Genomic DNA, 21509 nt, shown 5'->3' with positions numbered 1-21509 from the left:
GCACCCTGTCGTGCAGACTTCTGCCTCCCACCCCACCCAGTGTGGGGTCCCAGGAGCAGTGTCCCCAGAAGGGGCTGGGAGCTCGTGGGATGGGTGAGGGGTCAGTCTCCTGTGACACAGGGTTCTCAGGGGGACCAGTGTTGCCATAGCTGGGAATGCTGAGCCATAGGTGGGCGGCAGCTGGCCCGGCCACTACCCTCTCCAGTCAGGTCTGGAGAGCTCCGGCCCATCCGCAGTAGCATTCAGCAAAGGGAGTGGTGGGGCCATGCGGGCCTTGACAGCCCTGTGAGTGCGAGGACCACAGTATCCTAACGCTGCTGTCCCTCGAAGGTCCTTCACCTGGGGCTCCCCACAGAGCCCGGAGCTGCTGCCCTCCCCATCTTCCAAAGGCCCCTAGGTCTTGGGTGGGATCACTCCCGGGGCTCCCAACCCTGCGCTCTGAGCTCCCGGCCACACTTGTGCGTGTGGGATCCGAGCATCCAGAGAGGAGTGAGAGGCCAGCACTTGGATTCTGGGCCAGAGGCTCCCGCACCTCTGCTCCAATCCTATCGGGGACAACGTAGTCCTGCTCAGTGATGTCTCCCAACAAGTCACCCATGTCCCTGCAGCTCAGGAAAGCCTGGCCCTCCCCCACACAGCCATCTCCTGATCCAGCGGGGACACTGGAATCAAGACAAGCGAACAAAAGCTGCCTCCCTGGTTCCCTCAAATCAAAGTGGCCCCTGAGGTTAAGGACAGAATGGGAAGAAGTCACACAGCTTCTCTACTTTATTCCCTGACACCTGTGTGAGTGGGGCCGCGTGGAAACAAGGCAGAAATCAGAAAACCGAGGGGAAAGGCACCAGACACTGCACCCTCTGCCTGGCGAGTACATCTTGGGCAGCAGGCCACCGTGGGCACCTGCAGCTGCCACCCACCTCCCACTGACACTGTGGAGCACACAGCACCTGGCCGATGGACACCAACAGCAGGGGCAGGGAGAATTCGGGCCTCGGGAGCCCGAGGGGGCTCTGGCTTCTCTTCAGATGGTCCAAATCTTTCTCCTTTTGCTAAGGAGCCCAGGGAAATGCAGTCGCCTCTGAGCCCTGCAGGGTGGGTGGTGGCCGCACACCTAGGTGATGACTGTGGGTGCTGAGCGGCCTGTCCTCTCCTGCAACTGGGACACCTTCAGCGCGATGGCGATCAGCGGGGCCAGCATGACCTGCAGGGACACGAGAGGACATCAGCGGCTGTCACTCCACCTGCAGGGCCTGGTGTCTGTGTCCCCCATGTATTGCTCACGGGGAGAGATCGCGGAAACGTAATCTCAGCCCATCAAGGGGAGAGCGGGGCTGCTTAAAGAGAAGCTTGTTCTCTTGTCTTTTGCCAATGGCGGGAGGAGGGGGAGTGCAGAGAACGAGGATGCTCTAGGTACACCAGCCCCCTGGGAACACGTGCTCCAGGCTTTTGCCTTATGAGTGGAAACAGAGTGACATGGTCCTGGGCTTCCTCCCGCTGCCGCCCCCAGGCACAGTGCCCATAAGGCTGGGAGTCCCTGCTGTGGGGAGGCGTGCACAGACAGCACCCTCTGCCTCCGTGTAGAGGGAGAACTGGTGGCCAAGCTCACAGGCGTGCAAAGTGGAATGACAGCTGGCGGGGCTGAGCAGGGGACTCCAGGCGTGCTGTTCAGGGGTGTCAAGTTTTGGCTTTGTTCTGTTTCTCAAGGGTTTGCCAAGTTCTGGGGCCCTGCAATGCTGCCCAAGCTGGCCTTGGCCTCCGGATCCTCCTGCCTCAGCCTCTCAAATTGCTGGAATTATAGGCAGGGACCACCACGCCTGTCTTCAAGTTTTCACCTTACAAAATGACAAGTCCTAGAGGTTTGGTGTAACTGTGCACAGCACTGCTAAGTGGTGTCTGAAAGCAGGTGAGGTGACAGATTTTACGAGAGGTTTTTTTGCTTTGTTACTGTACAATTCTAAGAGCTGCTCTTTCCTCACTAGCTGGGCACGAGGTCATCTCCCTCAAGCCCTACAGTCCCATCACCTCACTATCCTGCTTTTTTGGAAACAAGACCCCAAGACTCCTGAGAACAAGACAGCTGCCAGGGAGGCACAGCTCGAAATGGAGGGGCAGGACCGCAAGTGACCTCCCTGGCCACACACCCAGGCTCGAGCCCACCAAATGAATTTTATAGGACTTTAAGTAGGTGTTGGAAGAAAAAAGGGCCTTGTGCAAAAGTACATATGGCCATGTGGTCAGGTTTGATTTTTAATAAAAGCTTTCTATCGAAGGTATAAAACCTACGCACACAGAGAACCGGCTCGCAGGAAGGGTGGGACTCAGGGTGAGAGCAGCTGCCACCACATGGCACTGTGCTCTGCGTGGCCACAGCCGGCCTCTGTCCCTTTGTTTCCATAGCTTCCATGTGCACATGACAGACCTCAGGCCTCGTGTGTCCCACCTAGTGTCCACGCTGCCCTGTTACACAGCGGCAGGACGTTCTTACTTGCTAAGGTGCACTCCCTTCTCTGAGCTGGCTGACTGTTCCTTACATACATTCACCACGCCTGTGACGCTCACCGAGGTTGTGCCCTATCTTCCTTATCCAGAGGGTGCCACCAGGAGTGTGGGCACAGGTGTCTCGGGCTGATGACACAGTCCCTCTGGTGATTACTTGATGGGCCCCGCTGGACCCCACGGCGGGTCTGTTTCCCACCTACAGGGAAAAGCCACGCTCCCCAGGGAGGAGCCACCGAGCAGCGGCCCGAGACCCTGACAGGAGGACAGCAGGCCAGTGGCCCACTCTACTGCTCACTCGCACGCGAGTCCACACACTCCGCTCAACCTCCTGTGCCTCAGTTTCCCTATCTGTGCTGGGATGTGCCAGGACATCTCCCCCATCTGAGAATCAAGGTGCACGCAGCCAGTCAAGGGGCTGGGCTGGGCTTGCTGAGGATGGATGGTGACACCTGCCAGGATCTACAGTCGCCGCTCTGAGGTGCTGAAAGGGGCAGAGGAGGCTGGCCAGGGTAGGGTGCAGTGTCACCTGGGGGTCCTGGTTGATCTTGGCGGGGTCCTTCTCATAGCTGTCAATGTACAGGCGGATGGTGGCCCCTGCACTCCCGGTGCCGCTGAGCCGGAAGATGACTCGGGAGCCATCTGCAAAGAGGAGCCGCAGGCCCTAGGGGAGACAAGCAGAGGGTCACCATGCGTGCTGGACAGGGAGCTGGCAGCTCCTGTGCTGGCCACATGGCCACCACACCTCACTGTCTGCTGTGGACAGCGGGTGCAGCTCACCTGGGATGGGAGGGAGACCAGGCCTCGGGACACCTCTGCCCCTTCCTGGGACCCTGGCTGCCAGCCCTGTTTGAAGCTCAGAATGAAAGCCAGGTGCAGGTGGGACCCTAACTCAGGAGGGCTGCAGGCAGGATGGGGACACAGAGCCGCAGAAGTCTAGCAGGCACCTGCCGATGCCTGGGCATCAGAGGGGCCTAGGGGTGCCCAGCTGCCCACTCCACTGCCTCTTCCAATTCCCAGTGGAGCTGAGCCCATTCTGTGACAGGGGCAAAATCAGCTGACCAGCCTGGCACCATGGGACACGGCACGCAGCACAGGAGCCGGGCCATCTCGGCGCGGTGTCAGGCCAGGGCCCAAGGGTGGCGCCCCACACGCAGCACACGGTGGCCCCAGTGGTTGCAGTAAGAACAGTTAACGTTTCTAAGTCCAGAGCAGCCTTTTTTCCAGAGTCTTACTATGTAGTTCAGACTGGTCTTGAACTTTGTGACCCAGGCTGACCAGCTCGCAGGGACCCACCTGCCTCAGCCTTCCAAGAGCTGGGCTTACAGGCGGGCGCCATCACACCCAGCTAAGGACTGCCTTAAATTCTTATTCAAAATCTAAGCATGTGAAAGACAAGTGTGCTGTCCCTCTGGGCAGTCTCTGGAGGAGAACAGCAACACTGTAGCCACACATTCACCTTCCTAGATTCCGGGCTCCTTGCGCACTCACAATCCAGGAGACAACTTGGAATGACTCCAAGGCATCGCAAGTGCCTGGTGTGTGGGCCAAGGACCCTGAAAGCGGGCGCCAAGCCAGGGCCCATGTGTGCAGGTGAGTCCCGCGAGCAGCTTCAGGCAAGGGCTGCAGAGGCTGCACCTGTCTCAGGCACTGGTGCCTGGGGCCTTTCCCTGCGCCTGTTCCCACCTGGTTCTTGGAAACGCTCCCATCCACCGGGTCACTGTACTCGAAGTTGTCCGCCTTCTCCACTGTGTAGACCTTGTCATTGGCCGAGAACTGCTTCCCCACGAAGGCGCGGTCCAGCATCAGCGCCTCCAGGTCCTTCATCATCTTGCCGGCGGCCTCTGCCTCCACCTCCTCGTAGTCATACCTAGAAGAAGTCGCAAGGGTGGCCCTGGCTGAGGGGAGGCAGCACTGCCCTGTCCCCACCTAGGGCCGGCCCGAGATGCTGCCCTCCCTCCCTCCCTCCCGTGGCAGGGACTCTGGTCCAAGGGGCCCTGAGGTCACCCTGACTGAACAGCCCTGTGGACCACATGGGGACCATGACGTCTCCTCCGAGTCCTGGTCTCCAGGGCTCCCTTAGCAGGGCAGGGGGTTACTGTCTATGGCGGATTATCAATTATGGGAGCCAGTTTTTAATTCTCTAAATCCCAGCACCTGGAAGCTGTGAGCAGGGGGAACCCAAGTTTGAGCCCAGCCTGAGCAGCTTAGTGAGAATTTGTCTTAAAATAAAAGATTAAATTAAATTTAAAAAAGACTGGGGATGGTGCTCAGCACCAAAGCCCTGGGCTCTATTCCAAGGACCATAACAACAATCAAAAACTAGTCAAGGGGCAATAGCTAGCTGGGGAGATAGCTCAGCGGTCTAAGCGACTGCCTGGCATGTGCAAAGACCCAGGTTCGATCCCTGGTACTGCATGCCACGTCAGCCACCGAAACCAGGCATGGTGGAGCACACCTGTAATCCCAGCACTGGAGGAGGCTAAGACAGGAAGATCACTACAAGTCCGAGCTGCATAGCAAGACCCTGTACCAACTAAATCAATAATCTTTTAAAAGAACCCCAGCAGCAATGGCTGAGGGATGGCTGTTTTTACTTTTTATGTTTCAGAGCTCCAGGGCTCACAAAGCACTTTCTAGCCCACGTCCTTCATTCCATCCAATGCTGGCCCGCTATTCTCAGGCAAGAAAAACTGGGCACAGGGAGGTCAAGTTATTTGCCAATTTAGCACGACGCAGAAATAAAATTCAAAGCCGTTTGCTTGAATTCGAACCCAATGCTTCGTCACATCCACCAGTGGGAATGCCAAGCTGCCGAAGTGTTGATTCCCTTGGCAACACCAGGGAGACCTCTGGTCTGGGTTTTCATGGCTGACAGGAAAGCTGGCTCTGCCCGTGCCCTGGGTGAATGGCGCAGAAGCCTGCCCCCACCAGGCAGGACGGGCACCTCACCCACCTGGTGAAGAAGTTGCGGCCGTACTTCTGCCAGTGATCCTTGAGGATGTCCTCCACGCTCTGCTTGCGGGCAGCCAGGATGGACAGCCAGGCGAGGACGGCCCACAGCCCGTCTTTCTCCCGGATGTGATCAGAACCTGTGGGCACAGCGAGCCCTGAGGAGGATGGCTCGAGCCAACGGCAAGCACCAGCCTGCGACAGACACTGTGACACAGTGGCCCAGAGCAGAGCTTCTCTTACTAAGACTTTTACCAAAATGAATTGCCACTTCTGCCTGACAGGGGCCAGGACTCTCATTCTCAGCTTTTAAACTTCTTCGAAAACAAAACAGAAAGCAGACTGTCTCGGGCTGTTTGCTGGCTTCTGGAGAGGACTCTACAGTTGGAGGCTGCAGACCTGACCTCCCACCGGCTCGCTCTTCTCGGCACTGCCAGTGCACCCAGCACGATGCCGGCCACACAGCCGGCGTGCGGCCTCTTTTCACCCTTCATCCTTTCATACCCAGCTGAAACGTCCTCGGGGAGGCAGGCAGGAGCGAGTTTCTGTCTCTGCATAGGACCTCTCTGCGCCGCGCCATTCTCAGCGGCACCACTATTCACCTCGCAGCAGCGTCTGAGCACTGGTGCCACTGGCGGGATGCGGCAGGTAACGGACTGCACGCACGGACAGGCCAAGTCATCAGGGCAGCTGCCCTGACATCTTCTCTTATTGATTCAGAAGAATATACAATTTTTATTTCACACATTTTTCTCTACCATGTGATACACTTCTTAGAATTAACAGGCCTTAAAACTAGACCCTGGTAAAACCACAGAGAGTAGGGCTATTTTTAGTGCTATATGTAATACATCTTGGAAATGTTTACTCAGTTTCATTAGCTATAGATTTTTATTGGCCTTTACTGTTATTGTAAAGAACAAAAGCTGGTTGGTATGTTTTGGCCACAGTTCATCCTGTAGAGCAGACTTCTGCCACCTCCTCAATATGCTGTAGCCTCTCAGCAGCTGTGTACAGACTGGAATCCTTTGTCTGTGCCCCACTGGAATTCTTTTCTTACTTTAAATTTTTTAGCTTCCTTCCTTGCCATACTTCTCCCACCATGCTTGCCAGCCCCTTTCTCTTTGCTCCCTGTTATGGGTCAGCTCTACAATGTCTCCCAAAACGCTGATGTGTTCGGAGGTTGCTGACTAGAAGATGAGTGGGTTATGGGGACACAGTGCTGAATGTGCTGCAGGGGGTGGGGCTTGGTCAAAAGTGGGGGCCCCTGGGCTGTGACCTAGCAAGGTTTATTCCTTCCCTGGCTCTTCCTTCTTTCTCTGCTTCTTGACTGCCATGGTTGGGCACCCTTTCCTTTGTCAGGCTTTCCCACCAGGCTGCTTCTGCCTTCCACCTGCCAGCCAAGGACCGATACCATGCACCAAAGGAATTCAGGCATCAGGTATTATATCCCAGGGAGGGGAAAGTGACTGAAAAATGGTAGTACCAGGAGGGGCTGGGGAGATAGACTGGTGGTCTAAGCACCTGCCTGGCAAGCACAAGGATCCGGGTTCAATCCTCAGTACCCTGGTACCACATGCTATGCTGGCCCTGAAACCCTGCGCACCAACCAAACATGGTGACACACGCCTGTAATCTCATGACTGAGGAGGCTGGGACAGGAGGATCACTACGAGTCTGAGCTGCATCGTGAGACCATGTACCAAATAAAAAAATAAGTTGGTTTTTTTTTTTGAAAGAAAGAAAGAAATGAGGAAATGGGCTGGGGAGACAGCGCAGTAGAATAAGCATTTGCCTGGCAAGTGCAAAGTCCTGAGTTCAATCCCCAGTACCACAAAAAAAAAAAGAAAGAAAGAAAGAAAGAAATGGTACCAGGAGTAGGGCTGTTACTGTGACTATACCTGAGCGTATGGTTCAGAATCCCTGGGAACTTACTGGTAGGAGGAGTTCAAAAGGTTGGCGATGTTGACTAAGGAAATTACAGGGTGCCGTAAACTGAGTCTGATGGCGATTCCGGTCAGAGCTCAGAACACCAGAATGCTGACAGGAAAGGGCATGCTCAGGAGGTTTCAGTCAGAACAAAGACTCCACCGGAGGTTGGATTCGAAGCTATGCATGTGTGTTATGTTTTGGCAAAAAATACGTCTACATTTTGTTCATGTCCTGAAACTTTGCAGGAGACTAAGGTTAAGGATGACAGACTGATTAATCTACCAGAGGAAATATCAAGGAAACCTAACAGTCAGGCTGTGACACGGGTACTGCTGGCTGCTTTTACAGTTTTACAGTACAGTTTACAGCACTGCTGGCAGATTTACAGTTTAGGAGATCCAAGAAGCAGGGTTGCCTATTTTGAAAAATTTTGCTGGTGGCTGGAAAGTAAGCACTTGTGAAGTTGGGGCCAAGGAGACCTTGGAAACTAAAAAGATTAGCAATCAAAAGAAGCCAAGTAGTTTGCATCAGGAATCATCTAGACATACCCCCCACCCCACTTTTGCAGGTTCAAGGGTGTAAACTACGATGCTTTCACTTGAGAAGTGAGTTCCTGGGCCTCTTCTTTAAGAAGGGCCACCTAGGGAGTTAGTGTCCTGAGATTCACCTCACAGCCCTCAGCCATCCAGGCACAGGCTACTTCAGTCATAGCCAAGTCAGAGCCCGACCTCAGCACCATCCTCATGGTGCTGGTTTTTCAGGCAAAATGCAACAGTTGTAGGGTCAAGAAGGCTCCTACCCAGCTTCCAGAGAAAGCCTGGGGAGGCCGGGCGGCACACCCCGAGAGCAGTGTGTGAAGCTGTGAGAGTGAAGCTGAAGGCCCAGTGGAGAGCTCAGGAGGCGCCAGGAGCGGGAAGTGTCTGCCAAAGAGAGCCACAGGCAGTGAGCAGAGCCAACCAGGAGAGGTCGTGAGAGACACAGACCATGCTGAGGCGCACTGGGCAGGCTTCAGAACAAGCAACTGGCTTCCCAGACTAACTTAGGAGTCCATCGCAGGCCTCGGGGACCGCCTGATGAGCCAGCGGCTGGAGGGCAGGAGCTGAGCTGCCACGCCCACGTCACGGCACAGGCAGGAGCTGAGCTGTCCACGCCCAGGTCACGGCCCAGGACCGGAGGTGCTTGTGGCACTGAGACTTCTCTAAAGGCGACACTGCAGCCGGGGACACTGACTCCCACCCAGATTTCCAGGGCAACCACTGCCAACCTCAGAGAACACAGACCTCTCCTCGGTGAAGACTCGGTGCCGGGAATGTCTCTGCTCCCTGTTCACAAGGCCCTGCTCACTCTCACTTCCTCGGCTTCCGCTGCTCCCTGTGCATCTCTGCACGTACCCTGATATGCTACTCAACTAAAGAGTGGCCAGTGGACAAGACGGGCTCCGCCATAAGAGCTCCAACACACACAACTGAATAAAGAAACAAATTTAAGTGTTTTAGGAAAAGCAGTGTATTTTCTACTGACCTTATTAATCTTTCCAAAATAATGTACCTTGTGCACCTTAAGGAAGAAAACAAGCCCACGCCTCCTCCTGGCAGTGGGAACAGTTTTTCCTTTCTCGAATTCCTATGGTGAGCACACATTAACTGCCATCACTATGTTTTGATTTTTAGGGCAAACGCACCAGCCAGGCTGGCTCCCCCTTGGTGCAAAGGCAGCGTGGACTCGGCTGCGGGCTCTGTGCTGCTGTCCGGGCTCAGAGCCCGTGGGCGCCAGGGATCCTGCCCCCTCAGCATGTCCACACACCTGTCCCTCCACTTCAGCCCGATCAGCACCTCGTGATCCTACAACCCCGGCTCAGCTGGGGCATGCTCCCAGCCCCAGCCAAGACAAATGCCAAGCCCTGTGTGGCGAGCCAGGAGCTACCAGCTCAGGGATTAGGTTGCAAGCAGCACTGCAGGAGTGGCCTGGGCCTCGCCCGTCCATGGGGCTGCCAGGGGCTGCCTGTCCTCTCTCCATCCCTCCTCCACACTTCTGAACCCCCAGATCCCACTCACTGGCTGACGGTGTCTGGGCCCACTTTGACTCAGCCCTGCCTGGGACACCTTCCTCAGTCTCTCTGCTCTCCACACCCTAGGCCTGTGCCTCACCCCAGGGGGCACCACCCTGAGACAGCCTTCAGAGAGGGCCGCCCCAGGCTGGCCATTGCTCTCTGCCCTCCACTGCCCAGGCCATCTAGCCCTAGCTTGAGAACCCTGGGCTCTGCACCCAGCTCCCTTGTGGCACAACTTCCCTTCTGCCAGGTACCCTGGCAGGAGGGAAGAGGAACTGTGCCCTACCAGTCACTCACGCCCAACGCATGGGAACCCGGCCAGCAGAGGGCAAGATCCACCCCCACCTCACAGATGGGAGACAGCGCAAGGATCAGCTGAGTTGGCTCTAATCAGGGCCCAGGCCTAGTTCGACTGGGGCCTCCTGCCTGGGGGGGTCTGCAGACTTGGGGCGCTGTGTCCCCTGCAGAGAGAGAAGCATAGTGTACGGCTCTGAAAACCAGGAGGGGCAGAGAATCAGACAGAAAATCTGACCCTCGCACCCCAGGTGCAGGGTGGGCGGCCGGGTGTAGCGCTCACAGGCACCGGAACATCACCTGCTAACCTCTCCCACCCGCGCTTTCTCGCCAGGGTCAGACTTCCTGGCCCAGGCAGAAAATAGCACAGCCCTCCAAGGAGACGTCTCCTGAGGCAGACCCAGCCTCGAGGCCACAGCAGGGTGAGAGGCACTGGAGGAATGGCTTGGCGCCAAGAGGGGAAGACAAGATGGCTCTCCCCGGGAAGGTGGTGCAGACGGGGGGCCGCCCCAAGAAGGCAGCAGGGGGCCTCCCTGGGAAGGCGGTGTGGGGCCCGCCCTGGGAAGCCAACACAAAGACATCGGCAGAGCACCAGCAATCCATTCCTCCAGCCACCACTGCGGATGACACACTCACGCCTCAGAGATGGCACGTGTGCCCGCACACAGGCCGCATCGCCTCCAAGTGCCGCACACCGGGCAGCAAGCTCATCTCGGCAGGGCTGCCCCACTCCTCCAAGGCCCCCATTTCCCGAAGAAGGGCTGCACGTATAGTGGCATTCCAGATCACTCATCACGTTCAGCTTCCCCACAAGCCCCCTCTGCCTCTGTGAACACGCGTGTCACTGTCCATAGCTGGGAGGAAGGCCGTGTGGCCTGTGAGATCCGCCCCAAATGGCAGGGCCGTATGGCCTGGCTCAGAGGTCCTCCACAGACATACAGGGATGGGTCCCGGGCGGGAAACCACACCAAGTGACTTTGAGGCTCTTTCCCTCAGCAGCAGGAGCCTGTGTGTCCAGACGGAAGGTGCCTGGAAAGCGTGTGCTCTGTCACTCAGCCTCCCTGCATTTCCTGAGCATGCCCCACACTGGGCTCGAGGGGACGCTCTTGGGACACAATGGCGGCGAGAGCGGCAGCAGCTCCGTCCTGGGGAGCCGGCAGATGAGAGGCAAATCATCCCGAGTCATTACAAAGCCTCAGCCATGGTGAGCTCCGTGAAGCACGGGCTGCGGTGCGCACAGAGCCAGGGAGCGGGGCGAGGCCCACTCCAGAAGCCGGGGAGCTTTCCCAGAGGTATCTCTGCCTCCCCTGGCAGGTATGGTACCGGCCCCGAGACTACAGGATTCAGGCATTCCAAACTCTGGGTCCTTCCCACTCACCCGGAGAAGCTTGTGAAGAATAGCTGGCAATGCTCCCCACCGGGCGGAGGGGGGGGGGCACCGACACCCCTGCGAGGAAGGAACTGGGTGCAGTCGAGCAGGGTGACCGCCACACGCAGTCACAGCCCTGGAGGCCCACAGCCAGGCAGCCTGGACACATAATTTTACCAGTGGTTTTTTCTTTTTTAATTTTGAGACACAGTCCTACTGAGTTGCTACATTGTCCAGGCTGAGCTTGAATGTGTGATCCTCCCGCCTGAGCCCCCCAGAGTGCCACCACGCTCGCTACGCTTAGCAATCGGTTTACCTCGAATAAATGGATTCTCTTTTTTCCAAAGGGAAAGGGAGAACTTGTCCCCTGGTCTCATGACACAGTCTCTTTCGGATATAAAAGTTACGAAGGGTACATACAGCCGCGGCAGGCTCTAGTTACTTGCTCAGTGGGTTAACGGACTTGGACAAGGAGCAGTTTAAAATCTGCCACTTTCACTGTAAGAAATCAGTCCCACAAACATAACAGGAATTTTCCTGATAAACGTCATAGGTAAAAACATCAAGAGTCGATTAAATCCACAACCTGATACGGGCTAAAAAGAATAAAAGCACCCTAAAAGCTGATGTCACCGGAAAGAAAGCGTGGCACTCTGGTCTCTGGAAACTCTGGTCGCGCTGCTCCTCCGGCCAGCCTGTCTGGGAGGTCAGGGTCGGTTCAGGACGCGACCTTCTGAGAGGAGCGGCGGTGACCCTGGAAGTGTCTGCAAGCCACTGGGCTGACAGTGACATGAAGCGAAGGATGGCCAGGGGAAGCAGGGCCGGACGGCCTGGACGCTGAGGTCCGGCAGGACCCGAGGGGACCAGCAGGCCGCTGCGAGGACCTGTCTCCAGGCCCTACTCCCCAATGCTTCCCGTGTGGGTCTCCAGGCCTAGATGTCCCTGCATGTACAAACAACTAATAGAGGGACAGACGCAGTGGACAGCTCTTTGGGGGTAAAGCCATGCTACCAGGGTTCCTTCCAGAACGGCCCTTTCATGGCGAAGGCACTGTAGATAACCAGCACACAGCGGTACAGTGCCAGTCTCGCCATCTTTGCTGACACCAGAACTCGCTGATGGAGGTAGCACCCCTCCACACACCCACCACCAGGAAAGCTGCTTCTAGAGTCTTCTTCCAGTGGGCTCAGCACTGACACAGGCCCGCAGACAGGAAGCCGGTGGCTTGACCTCGGCACCTCGCTCCCAAGGCATCTTTCTTTACCCATGAAAATGGACAGTGACCACCTGGGCAGGATCAAAATGGGGGGTTTTCTGAGAAGACCCCTGCAGGTTCCCTGGGCACTTACGTAGTGTCACACAGCAGTGCGGCACCCCCCCACGTCATGAGCTACAACGTCTGAGTGGGGTCTCTGGGCTCTGATTAAAGGTCTAGAACTCTGGGAGGCCATCTGTGTTGCTGGTGGACAGTGGGCACCCCTAACGCACCTCGCCCACTGTCGTCCACGTCTAGGAAGTCCGTGAATCAGCCAGTGCCGCCACCCCCGTATCAACAGGCGACGCCTCCAAGCTGCCAGCTTGCCCTCACCTGGACTGCTAGGCAAGGAAAAACACGCAAACTGTGTTCTGTTTAACACGGTCCGGACTGCAACTTGGCTGCTAGGCCGAGAGAATGCTGGGTTTTGTCTTCATCTGCCTGGGGGACTGAACCAAGAATGTCAGTTCCTTTTTTTGAGGACGTTGGTTCAATCTCCAGCACCACACGCTACCCAGCCCCACCCCCGGGTGCACTGAGCCAGCCACTGAGACCAGGCGTGGTGGCGCGCCTGTATTCCCAGCATTGGGGAGGCTAAAAGTAGGAAGATCACATAGAGTCTGAGCTGCATAGTGAGACCCTGTTCCAAATACATAAAAAAAAGATGTTTGGATGAGCGAACAGAAGACACAGCGGCATAAGTCCCTTGCAGTCTGCACGAAGGCCAGCACACGGCACAGGGCCATGGGCCTAAACAGACGCTTGTAAACTGCTGGGTGTGGTGGCACATGCCAACCGGGCCAGCACTAAGAGAGGCTGAGGCAGCAGGACTGCAAATTCAAGCCTGGCCTAGACAACTCAGTGACTTAACAAGAGCCTGTCTCAAAGTAAAAAATAAAAAAAGCATTAAAAAAAATTTGGCTAGTGTTGTAGTTCAGTGTGAAGATCCTGGGTCCAATCCACAATAATACAAAAATAAGTAATAATAATACTAGGCGAGAGGGTCAGGGAGATAGCTCAGTAGAATAAGCGCTTGCCTGGTAGGCACAAGCACCTGAGTTCAATCCTCAGTTCCACACACACACACACAAAACCTAGGCCAGAGATTAAGGCAGGCAGGACGACGGGGCGGCGAGGATGTGGAGGAGGCGCAGGGTCACATCGGTTAATGCCTGGAGTACCCCCGAGCATGCCTTGCCCGCCCCGCCCACGGTTCCCTCGCGCACCCCCACGCACGCATGCCGAGTGGTATTTAATTTCTCGGTCACCCACCAACGTGGTTCTATGCTAACAGCTCCTTCATTTGCACAACTAAAACCCACTGCTCTGGAGAAGGAGGGCGCTGGAAGCAAAAGACTGAACGCTGTGCTGAAATCTCCCCTCAAATAAAAAACAAAAACCTGCCTCACGCCTCCATCTAGCTTCCCAGAAATGAGGAAAGAAACATGTTCATCGCTCTGTTTGAGCCCCACCAGCTGAGCGGCTCTCCTGCCGGGGAGGCCCGCACTTCCTGTCTCCTCAGGCTGGTCAGCCTCAGAAAGCAAAACGAGTCCCCCTGGCTAGATGTGCTGGCTCTCCAAAGTGTGCGCATCACCAGCACTGTTATAAATAAACAGTGTTTTGATTTAGGAGGAGGCAGCTGCTGCTATTTCGGAGCCACCTCAGCCATCTCCACTTTCGCTGGAGGTGGCCCTTGAGGGAAAGGGAGTCCAGCCCGGGGCACGCCTTACCGGTCCCGAAGCTCTCCTCTCCACACAGGGACAGTTTGCTGGCGTCCATCAAGTTTCCAAAAAATTTCCAGCCTGTCGGGGTCTCGTACAAAGAGATCTTTGTAGCATTCGCCACCCTTCAAAGGCATGAAATCAGAGTCACATCACAGCAGGACCGAGACGGCAAGGAGGAGCGGCTGTTACTGTGACCAAGGCTCCGATGCAGCAGTCACCTCTCTCATTGCTCTCTAGAGCCTTCTATTACCTGGCAAGCGCAAGGGCCCGAGTTCAATCCCCGTTTCCGCCAAAAACAAAAGAAAACAAAACAAACCCTTCTTCCTTTGTACAGGGAAAATCACCCTAAAAAGTCTCACCCACAGCTCAAGTGAGATCTGCTTATTCCTAGCAAAGCAATTCAGGCTCGGAGTGTGACCCTGGAGGAAAATCACACCACGGCTTCCAAATGACAGTGCAGGAAACTTTCCTCTGGGCGGTGTGCGCTTGGGGGAGGGGCTCCTACGTGTGCACTGCCAGCTTTTCCAAACATCAGGATTCGGCTGGCACCAGGCATGCTGGCCAGGCCTGACGGCTGGCACATGGGGTGGCTGCAAATCAGCTCTCATGCTGGGTGCAAGGCCTGGAACTGGGGTCAGGGCCGGCCTCAGACCCGATGCAGCCTCCTCCGGCCTCTCTGAAGTGGCCTGCTGACCACCACCTGAGGACAAGCGTGCAGCTGCTTTCCTGTCAGTGGGAATTCTGCAGCGACCAGCAGAGGCCACACTGCCCAGACCCCCACCCCCTGAAGAGTGCCACCAGGTCACCATCCCTTTGTCTTCTACTGTAAAGTGGGGTCATGCATGGCACTCGCGTCCAGGGGTTGGTGTGAGAATTAAATGTAAAACAGGCAAAGAATTTAGGGTCCAGGACGAGATGGTACTCAGCAAAGGTCAGGTAGCAGAACACAGCATGGACACGTGTTGTGCACTCTCCTCACCCCTCAACTTGTAACCTATCCTTCCATCTTTTCTCTGCCTTCTTTCCCTTCCTGTCTCTTTCTCTGTGTTCATTCAGCAAAAATTTTCGGGGCCTGTGACGTGTCCTAAGGATACTTTCCTGCCCCTCATACATTATTTTTCGCTTTTCATTTTTCTGTTGTCCTGGATGTGAGCTCCCGAGCCACGTGTGAACAGTGGGCTCTAACAGGCAGAGTAGGACCTGTGCCCCTGCGGCTTACGTGGCACCTGCCAGCCGTGGGCTCTAACAGGCAGAGTAGGACCTGTGCCCCTGCAGCTTACGTGGCACCTGCCAGCCGTGGGCTCTAACAGGCAGAGTAGGACCTGTGCCCCTGCGGCTCACGTGGCACCTGCCCGCTGCCGCCGGTCTCTGCTGCACAGAAGCAGGGCGCAGTGGTCTCGCCGCTCTACCTATGTGGCTTCCCCAGTAGATTCCAGGTGGACGCAGAAACACAGTGCTGACCGCGCCAAAGAAAACCCATCCCGCGGCACCAGCGTCCCGAGCGGCTCCTTCCGCTGCCACAGCCCGAGGATGGGGTACAGTGAAGGCCGCCCTCTCCTTTACCCAGCAGCAGCTTTTAGATGACATAGGTCTGCGCTCAGGCATGGCTCTTATGTGCCACCATGGCCAGGCAGCCCAATGGGCGCTGGGCACAGTCCTCCCTCTGCAGAAGCCCTGAGAGTGCTGGCACAGTACCCCGCAGAAGCGCAGGCCGAGCTGGGCAGTGTGAGGGCGAGGCTTCACGCACCCGGTGGGCAGCGGGGTGGGGAAGGGTGAGTGCACGGTGCCTGGAGGGGCACCAGGCAGGTCCTGAACGCCTCCCACCCTGGCCTGGAAACACGTGGCACCCCTGGTGCACAAGGCTGGCAGCCAGCCAGGGCACACAGGACCAGGGCTGGGACGCACACCTGTCTAGGGCGCCGCTCGTGGGCATGCTGCGTGCGAAGCCGCGGACGCCGGTCTGCTGGAAGTACGGAATGCTGAAGATGTTGGCGGCGATGACAGCCACAGAGTCCGAGGGGTTCACGAAGAAGCCATGCTTGCCCAGGATCATGTTGCGGTCCTGGGGAGGGAGGCCAGAGGGAGCCGGGTGGTCAGCACCGCAGCTGCGGGGCTGCAGCCCAGCTCCTGTGCTCACTCCTCTGGGCTCTCGGCCTGGCTGCCCTGCCTAGGGGAGACGTGCGGGGGCACGGGCCACAGCTCACAGGCAGGGCACACACCCTCGGTCCCTGCAGCGCCAGCTGATGTCCTCGAGCTGTCCCGGAGGACAGGAACGTGAGAGAGGGGGCACACAGGGGCTGTCTCACCGGGTCTCGAGGAACAACAGCAGACGTGGAGGATGGGCTCCTGTGTCCCTGTCGCTTCCCTGGGTGCCCCACTCAAAATACGCTGCCACCTCTCCGTGTGGCAGGAGCCGGACAGAGGCTGTACCCCTCTAGGCAGGTGGCCGGCGAGCAGGACCTGCCACGGCCCCCAGCCCCCCACACCCTGCACAGCAGGGGCATTTCCGGGATGTGCTGACTTCTACACCAGCAGAGAACAACAGAAATCGATCTTCCACCTTAAAATGGACACGTGCTGGACTAGCTCTTGCTAGAGACCTGGAGGACCGCAAACCAGGCCCAAGCACAGCCCTTCCCTGCTTTGCTGTGGTCCGCTGGGTAATAAAGCCACCTAGGCACACAGACTCTACCTGCAGAGGAAGAGTGAGATGTAGGTTCTTTCAACAGTCTTTATATGGGTTATAAAATTATAGTTTTATCACTCAGCTAACGTAAATGTCGGAAATACATGTAATATAGGTAACATTTTTGTTTTGTTTTGTTGAGACAGGTCCTCACGATGCAGTCTAGCTGGCCTTGCTCTCGTCCAGACCCTCCTGCCTCAGCATCCCAAGTGCTGGGGTTACAGGTGTGCACCACCACGACCTTCTCAGAGACTAAATAACCAGCTGCCTGGACTCAGGTGTCCTGGCTCAGCAGCCCGCAGAGCTCCCTCACTCTACTGGGACTGGGACCTAACAACCCCACCCTTCTGGCCCCCAATAACCTAATAGGACCCCATGGCCATGGTGCCCGATACAGGGCTGGGCGGGAGCAGCCCTTCCCCACCCACAGTCTGGAGCGCCCATACCCACCCCATCTCCGTCAAAGGCAGCCCCAAAATCGTGCTCTCCCGACTTCATGGTTTCCACCAGGTCGGCCGCGTAGGTGAGGTTGGGGTCGGGGTGGTGGCCACCGAAGTCCTCCAGGGGGACACAATTCACCGCCGAGTTGGCCGGGGCACCCAGCTCCTCGCAGAGGATCTTCTTCACGTAGGGCCCCACAACTAGGCACAGCACAAGAGCGCAGAGAGGGGGACGTGAGACTCGGGGGACAGAGATGCAGGGGCGGGAACAGACAGCTGAGCACATGGAGGACAGGTGGGCAGGAGCACACCTAAGAGCCTGGAGCCTGAGTTCAAATCCCAGCTCCACAGGCCCTGCTACACACTCTGGGAAGGGACCGAGTCACTCCCAGCTGCAGCTGAGGTGCCCATGGGGACAGCCCAGCAGCGCTGATGAGGCGGTGCAGTCACCAGGTGTGTAGGCAAGAGGACCTGGCACGTGCTGTCCAGGCTCAAAGCTCCCGGAATCTCCCTGCTGTCACCTTCAATGTACGCGCAAGACCAGCAATGCCAGCAGACAGCAGGGAAATGGGTCACCAAGCACACTGGTCTCTGATGCTCAGAAGGCCATCAAGGACGGTACTAAGCTGGAAACGCCACCACAGAGGAAGGAATGGGCAGAACAGGCCTCCTCTAGGCCACATCTCTGCGGCTCCTGACATCACACCAGAGGTGACAGAGGCCAGGGCTATTAGGACATGGGCAGGCCAGCCTCTGAGGGGCCCAGAAAGCCCACAAAGGAAGCTCTCCTGCCTGAGATCCCTCTCAGGCCTCACCCAAGCCGGGTCAGGCTGTTCCTTCCACTTCTACCACAGCCTCCATGAGAAACACTGTGGCCGACTCCCACCACCGCTGGCCTTTCCCTCACCTAAGCGAGGTAGCTACTCCTCCTCCAAGGAAATCTTTCTCGATGCCCTGGTCAAACTTGCCCCTCCATACCCCACCGAGGACCCCAAGGGTCCCCCTGCTCCCAGTGTGCTGGCCCTTGTCCTCGACACCACAGTCTTTCAGGGAACCATCCTCAGGGTGTGCATGTGAGGGGCTCAGGAGTCTGCAGGGTGCTTTGCAGGCTGGACAAAGAATGGGGACGGGCTCCGGGACGGGGGCTTCAGCACCAGGGCAGGTGGCACAATACAGATCGCTGTCAGGGAGTCACTACAAGGGTTCAGACGTGGTTAGAAAGCCACTCAGGCAAACGTACATGTGGGGGACGGCCCTTGACAGACCAAACTCCTAGATTACTAGGCAATGTATGGGTGTGCGTGTGCTCAGGGGCTCTGCAGCTCTGCGAGGAAGGAAGCCCAGATCCTGGCTCAGTCATGGCTGCCGCTCCTACTTTCTGTCACAGAGTCCACAGAGGACAGAGGGACTTTGCTCCTGTTGCCCCTGGACTTCATCCTGGGATGGCTCTCACCGTCTTTAAGGAGCATTTAGGGGTGGGTGAGTGGGAGGGGAGCAGGGCTCAGGACCTTTGGGGATGCCCTCAAAAATACCCAGGAAGATCTTGGGGGTTTCAGAGCAACAGGAGGAGGCTGAGTGACAGCTGCCTGCGGCTCAGACACACAGCGCCTCCTGCTGGCTGGCTGGGAGGGCACCTCCACTGTGCAGGCCTCGACCACGCCTTATCTCTGGGTCTCTGCTCTAAGCAGCTGCCACAAGACATTCAGTCATCAGAGTCAGAGCTGTGAAGGGACCCTGACCGCAGCAGGTGCAGCGCCCCGCCTGTGAGTGTGGCCGGCCGTACCTCCGTGCATGGCGTCGATGCGGATCTTCAGCCGGTTTGGGCCGGAGAGCAGCTCTTTCAGTGCATTGAAATCGAAGATGTTCCTCAGCATAGTGGCGTAGGCTTCCACTGAGTCCACGATTTCCACTGCAAGAACAAGTTAGGAGGTGAGGGTGCAGCACACGCAGCGGCACTGCGCTCCTGGGAGGAGGCTGTGTCCAAAGGACGGCACTGTCAAAGGGCATCTCAATACCAACCCCTTCCTCAGAGGCAAATGCTCTCAGTCCCATTTTACAGAGGAATCCCAAGGTCCGAAAGGCTAGGGAACCTGTCTGCCCTGCCTGTATATGGGATCTTTCTAGGAGGGCGCATAGACTCTGCCACCCTGCCCGGAGTGGTGACGCACACCTGTAGTCCCAGCACTCAGGAGGCTGAGGCAGGAGGATCGCTGTGAGATTGAGGATAACCTGGGCTACTCAATGAGTTTAAAGATAGCCAGAGATGCACAGAGAAACCCTATCTCCAAACACACACACACGCGCGCACACACACACACACACACACACAAAAGCATATTTTAAAAAGCTTGGTTTTGGCTGGGGAGATAGCTCAGTAGAATATAGTGCTTGCCTGGCAAGTGCAAGGGCCTGAGTTCAATTCCCGGTTCTGCCAAAAAAATAAGTAAATAAAAATAAAATAAATAAAAAGCTTGTTTTTAAAAGATAACACAGGATCTCACTCTATTGGATAGGTGGGCCTGGAACTCCTGAGCCCACAGAGTCTTTCTGCCTCAGCCTCTCAAGTCCCAGGACCTCAGGCACAGGCCACCATGTCCAGCTTTTTACAAATGCCTCTAATGAGTCACTTCCTATATGCTCGTGGACTAAAATAACCCTAAGGATTTAGTATTCCTGCTATTCTTGTTCTTTACTGCATTTTCAGGGCTTCCCCTATTTCTAAGACAGGGAGAGTCTGAAGAACTCTGCACTGGTGTTTCCTGGACTCTAGGAGGTCTTCACACATCTTGTCTCTGCCAGGACGCCCATCAGCCTCTCAGTGGGCACAATGTGATGCTTCCATGCAGGGGACTTGGTACACACTGGGCAAAGCCAAGGCACAGCTTGCCACCACCCTGGGACTTGCTCCCCGTGTGGAATAAATGCAGTCCTGTCCCGTCAGCCATTCCAGCCCCTGGCAACGAATAGCTACACCCTGACCACATCCATCTTGCAGAGCGCTTCCGTGGCTGGAGTGGCTGACCAGCTGCCACTGAGGTGCACAGGACAAAGGCCAGCCCGGCGCGGGACCAGCAGCACCTGTGTGTCAGCCCTGCATCTCCGCCTCAATGCCCACACAGCCCTGGGCCCTGCCGGGCCATCCTGCGGGACAGAGCCAGGACTCTAGGTGCCCACAGTGTGGGAAGGGCGTTGGAGACAAGCCCCCAGGCCACCAGCTCATCACTGGCAGGGAGGGCGCAGGCCTCGGCCACTAGGGCCCCCAGTTGCTAGGCCCCACAGAGCTGCAGACGTGGATGCAGTCAGGCCTGCAAAGCCAACATTAACAGGGCCTGGGAGGAAGGTGGCTGGAGGGGACGCAGAGGAGGAGGAGGAGGAGGCATGAACATGCCTGTGAAGGGCTTGAACTTGTTCTCCAGGTCAAACTGCTGCCTGCCCAGCACGCTCAGGTCAACCTTCAGGTCGGGGCAAATCGCATACTCCTCGATGGTCTTGCTGACCTGAAAGATCTTGTCTGTGACTGCCTCGGGAGCAGGACCTGTGGACAGAACCACGTGGGAAAGTGGGCAACCTGAGCCTGGCAAACCCTCCTCCGGCCAGGGGCCTGCAGCAGCAGGCAGCAGTCGGCATCTTCCCAGGAGAAAGCGCCCCTTTGGGGGCGGCAGTGTGGACGGGGCTCATGCCAGGCATGAGAAGCACCTCACAGTCACGGACAGATGCCAGGAACCACCCGCCCCCACGGTGAGAAGCCCCTCCATCCCAGGCACAGGTTCATCTGGCCCAGAGCGAGCGACCCAGCCCCACCTCCATTAGAGATGTTGAACTTGATTCCGAAGTCTCCGTTGGGTCCGCCTGGGTTGTGGCTGGCCGTCAGGATGATCCCGCCAATGGCTTTGATTTTCCTGATGATGCAAGACACAGCCGGCGTGGACAGGATTCCGTTCTGCCCAATGACCAGGCGGCCGATCTAGGGTGAGGGGCCAGAGCACACTCTTACCACCGCAAGGTCACCAGAACCCAGAGCTTCGGCTGGTGGGGAGCGGTGACACAGCTCTTGGGCAGTGATGGGCGCCCCGGGGCAGGCACCTTGAGGTGACACCCCTTGTCCTCCCAGCGCCCACCCTGGGAGGCCTGCGCACTGCAGCCGTCTGGTAGAAACCTTCGGCATTTCCATGACGGGCTTTCCCAGGCCGGGTTCATAACGTGCATACATTGGAATGCGATTTTTATTCAACTCAGTGCCTCTCAATCCACAGCAAGAGAGAAGGCACAGGTGTAGTTACAGGGACCCACCCCACCTCACCCCCACCCCCC

At 57.0% G+C, this 21509-nt stretch overlaps 1 protein-coding gene across 1 annotated transcript in view; it reads right to left on the bottom strand.

Moving 5' to 3' along the window:
- Positions 1-750: 750 nt before the first annotated feature.
- Positions 751-21509, bottom strand: part of Pgm1 (phosphoglucomutase 1) — a 26537-nt gene continuing 5778 nt past the window's right edge. Inside the window, exons 2-11 of the mRNA XM_004633966.2 lie at positions 21000-21162; positions 20587-20733; positions 18982-19107; positions 17209-17399; positions 15980-16134; positions 14079-14194; positions 5453-5588; positions 4183-4366; positions 3026-3160; positions 751-1201 (exon numbers count right to left, since the gene is read on the bottom strand). Coding sequence (XP_004634023.1) covers positions 1112-1201; positions 3026-3160; positions 4183-4366; positions 5453-5588; positions 14079-14194; positions 15980-16134; positions 17209-17399; positions 18982-19107; positions 20587-20733; positions 21000-21162 — 1443 coding nt within the window. The 3' untranslated portion in view covers positions 751-1111. The remainder of the gene's footprint in view (positions 1202-3025; positions 3161-4182; positions 4367-5452; positions 5589-14078; positions 14195-15979; positions 16135-17208; positions 17400-18981; positions 19108-20586; positions 20734-20999; positions 21163-21509) is intronic.

The sequence above is a fragment of the Octodon degus genome, unplaced genomic scaffold (genome assembly GCF_000260255.1).
Source record: "Octodon degus isolate 3935 unplaced genomic scaffold, OctDeg1.0 scaffold00057, whole genome shotgun sequence".
NCBI classification, from domain to species: Eukaryota; Metazoa; Chordata; class Mammalia; order Rodentia; family Octodontidae; genus Octodon; species Octodon degus.
The sequence above is the reverse complement of the archived record's forward strand: the minus strand, read 5'-3'. Positions and strand labels throughout refer to the sequence as shown.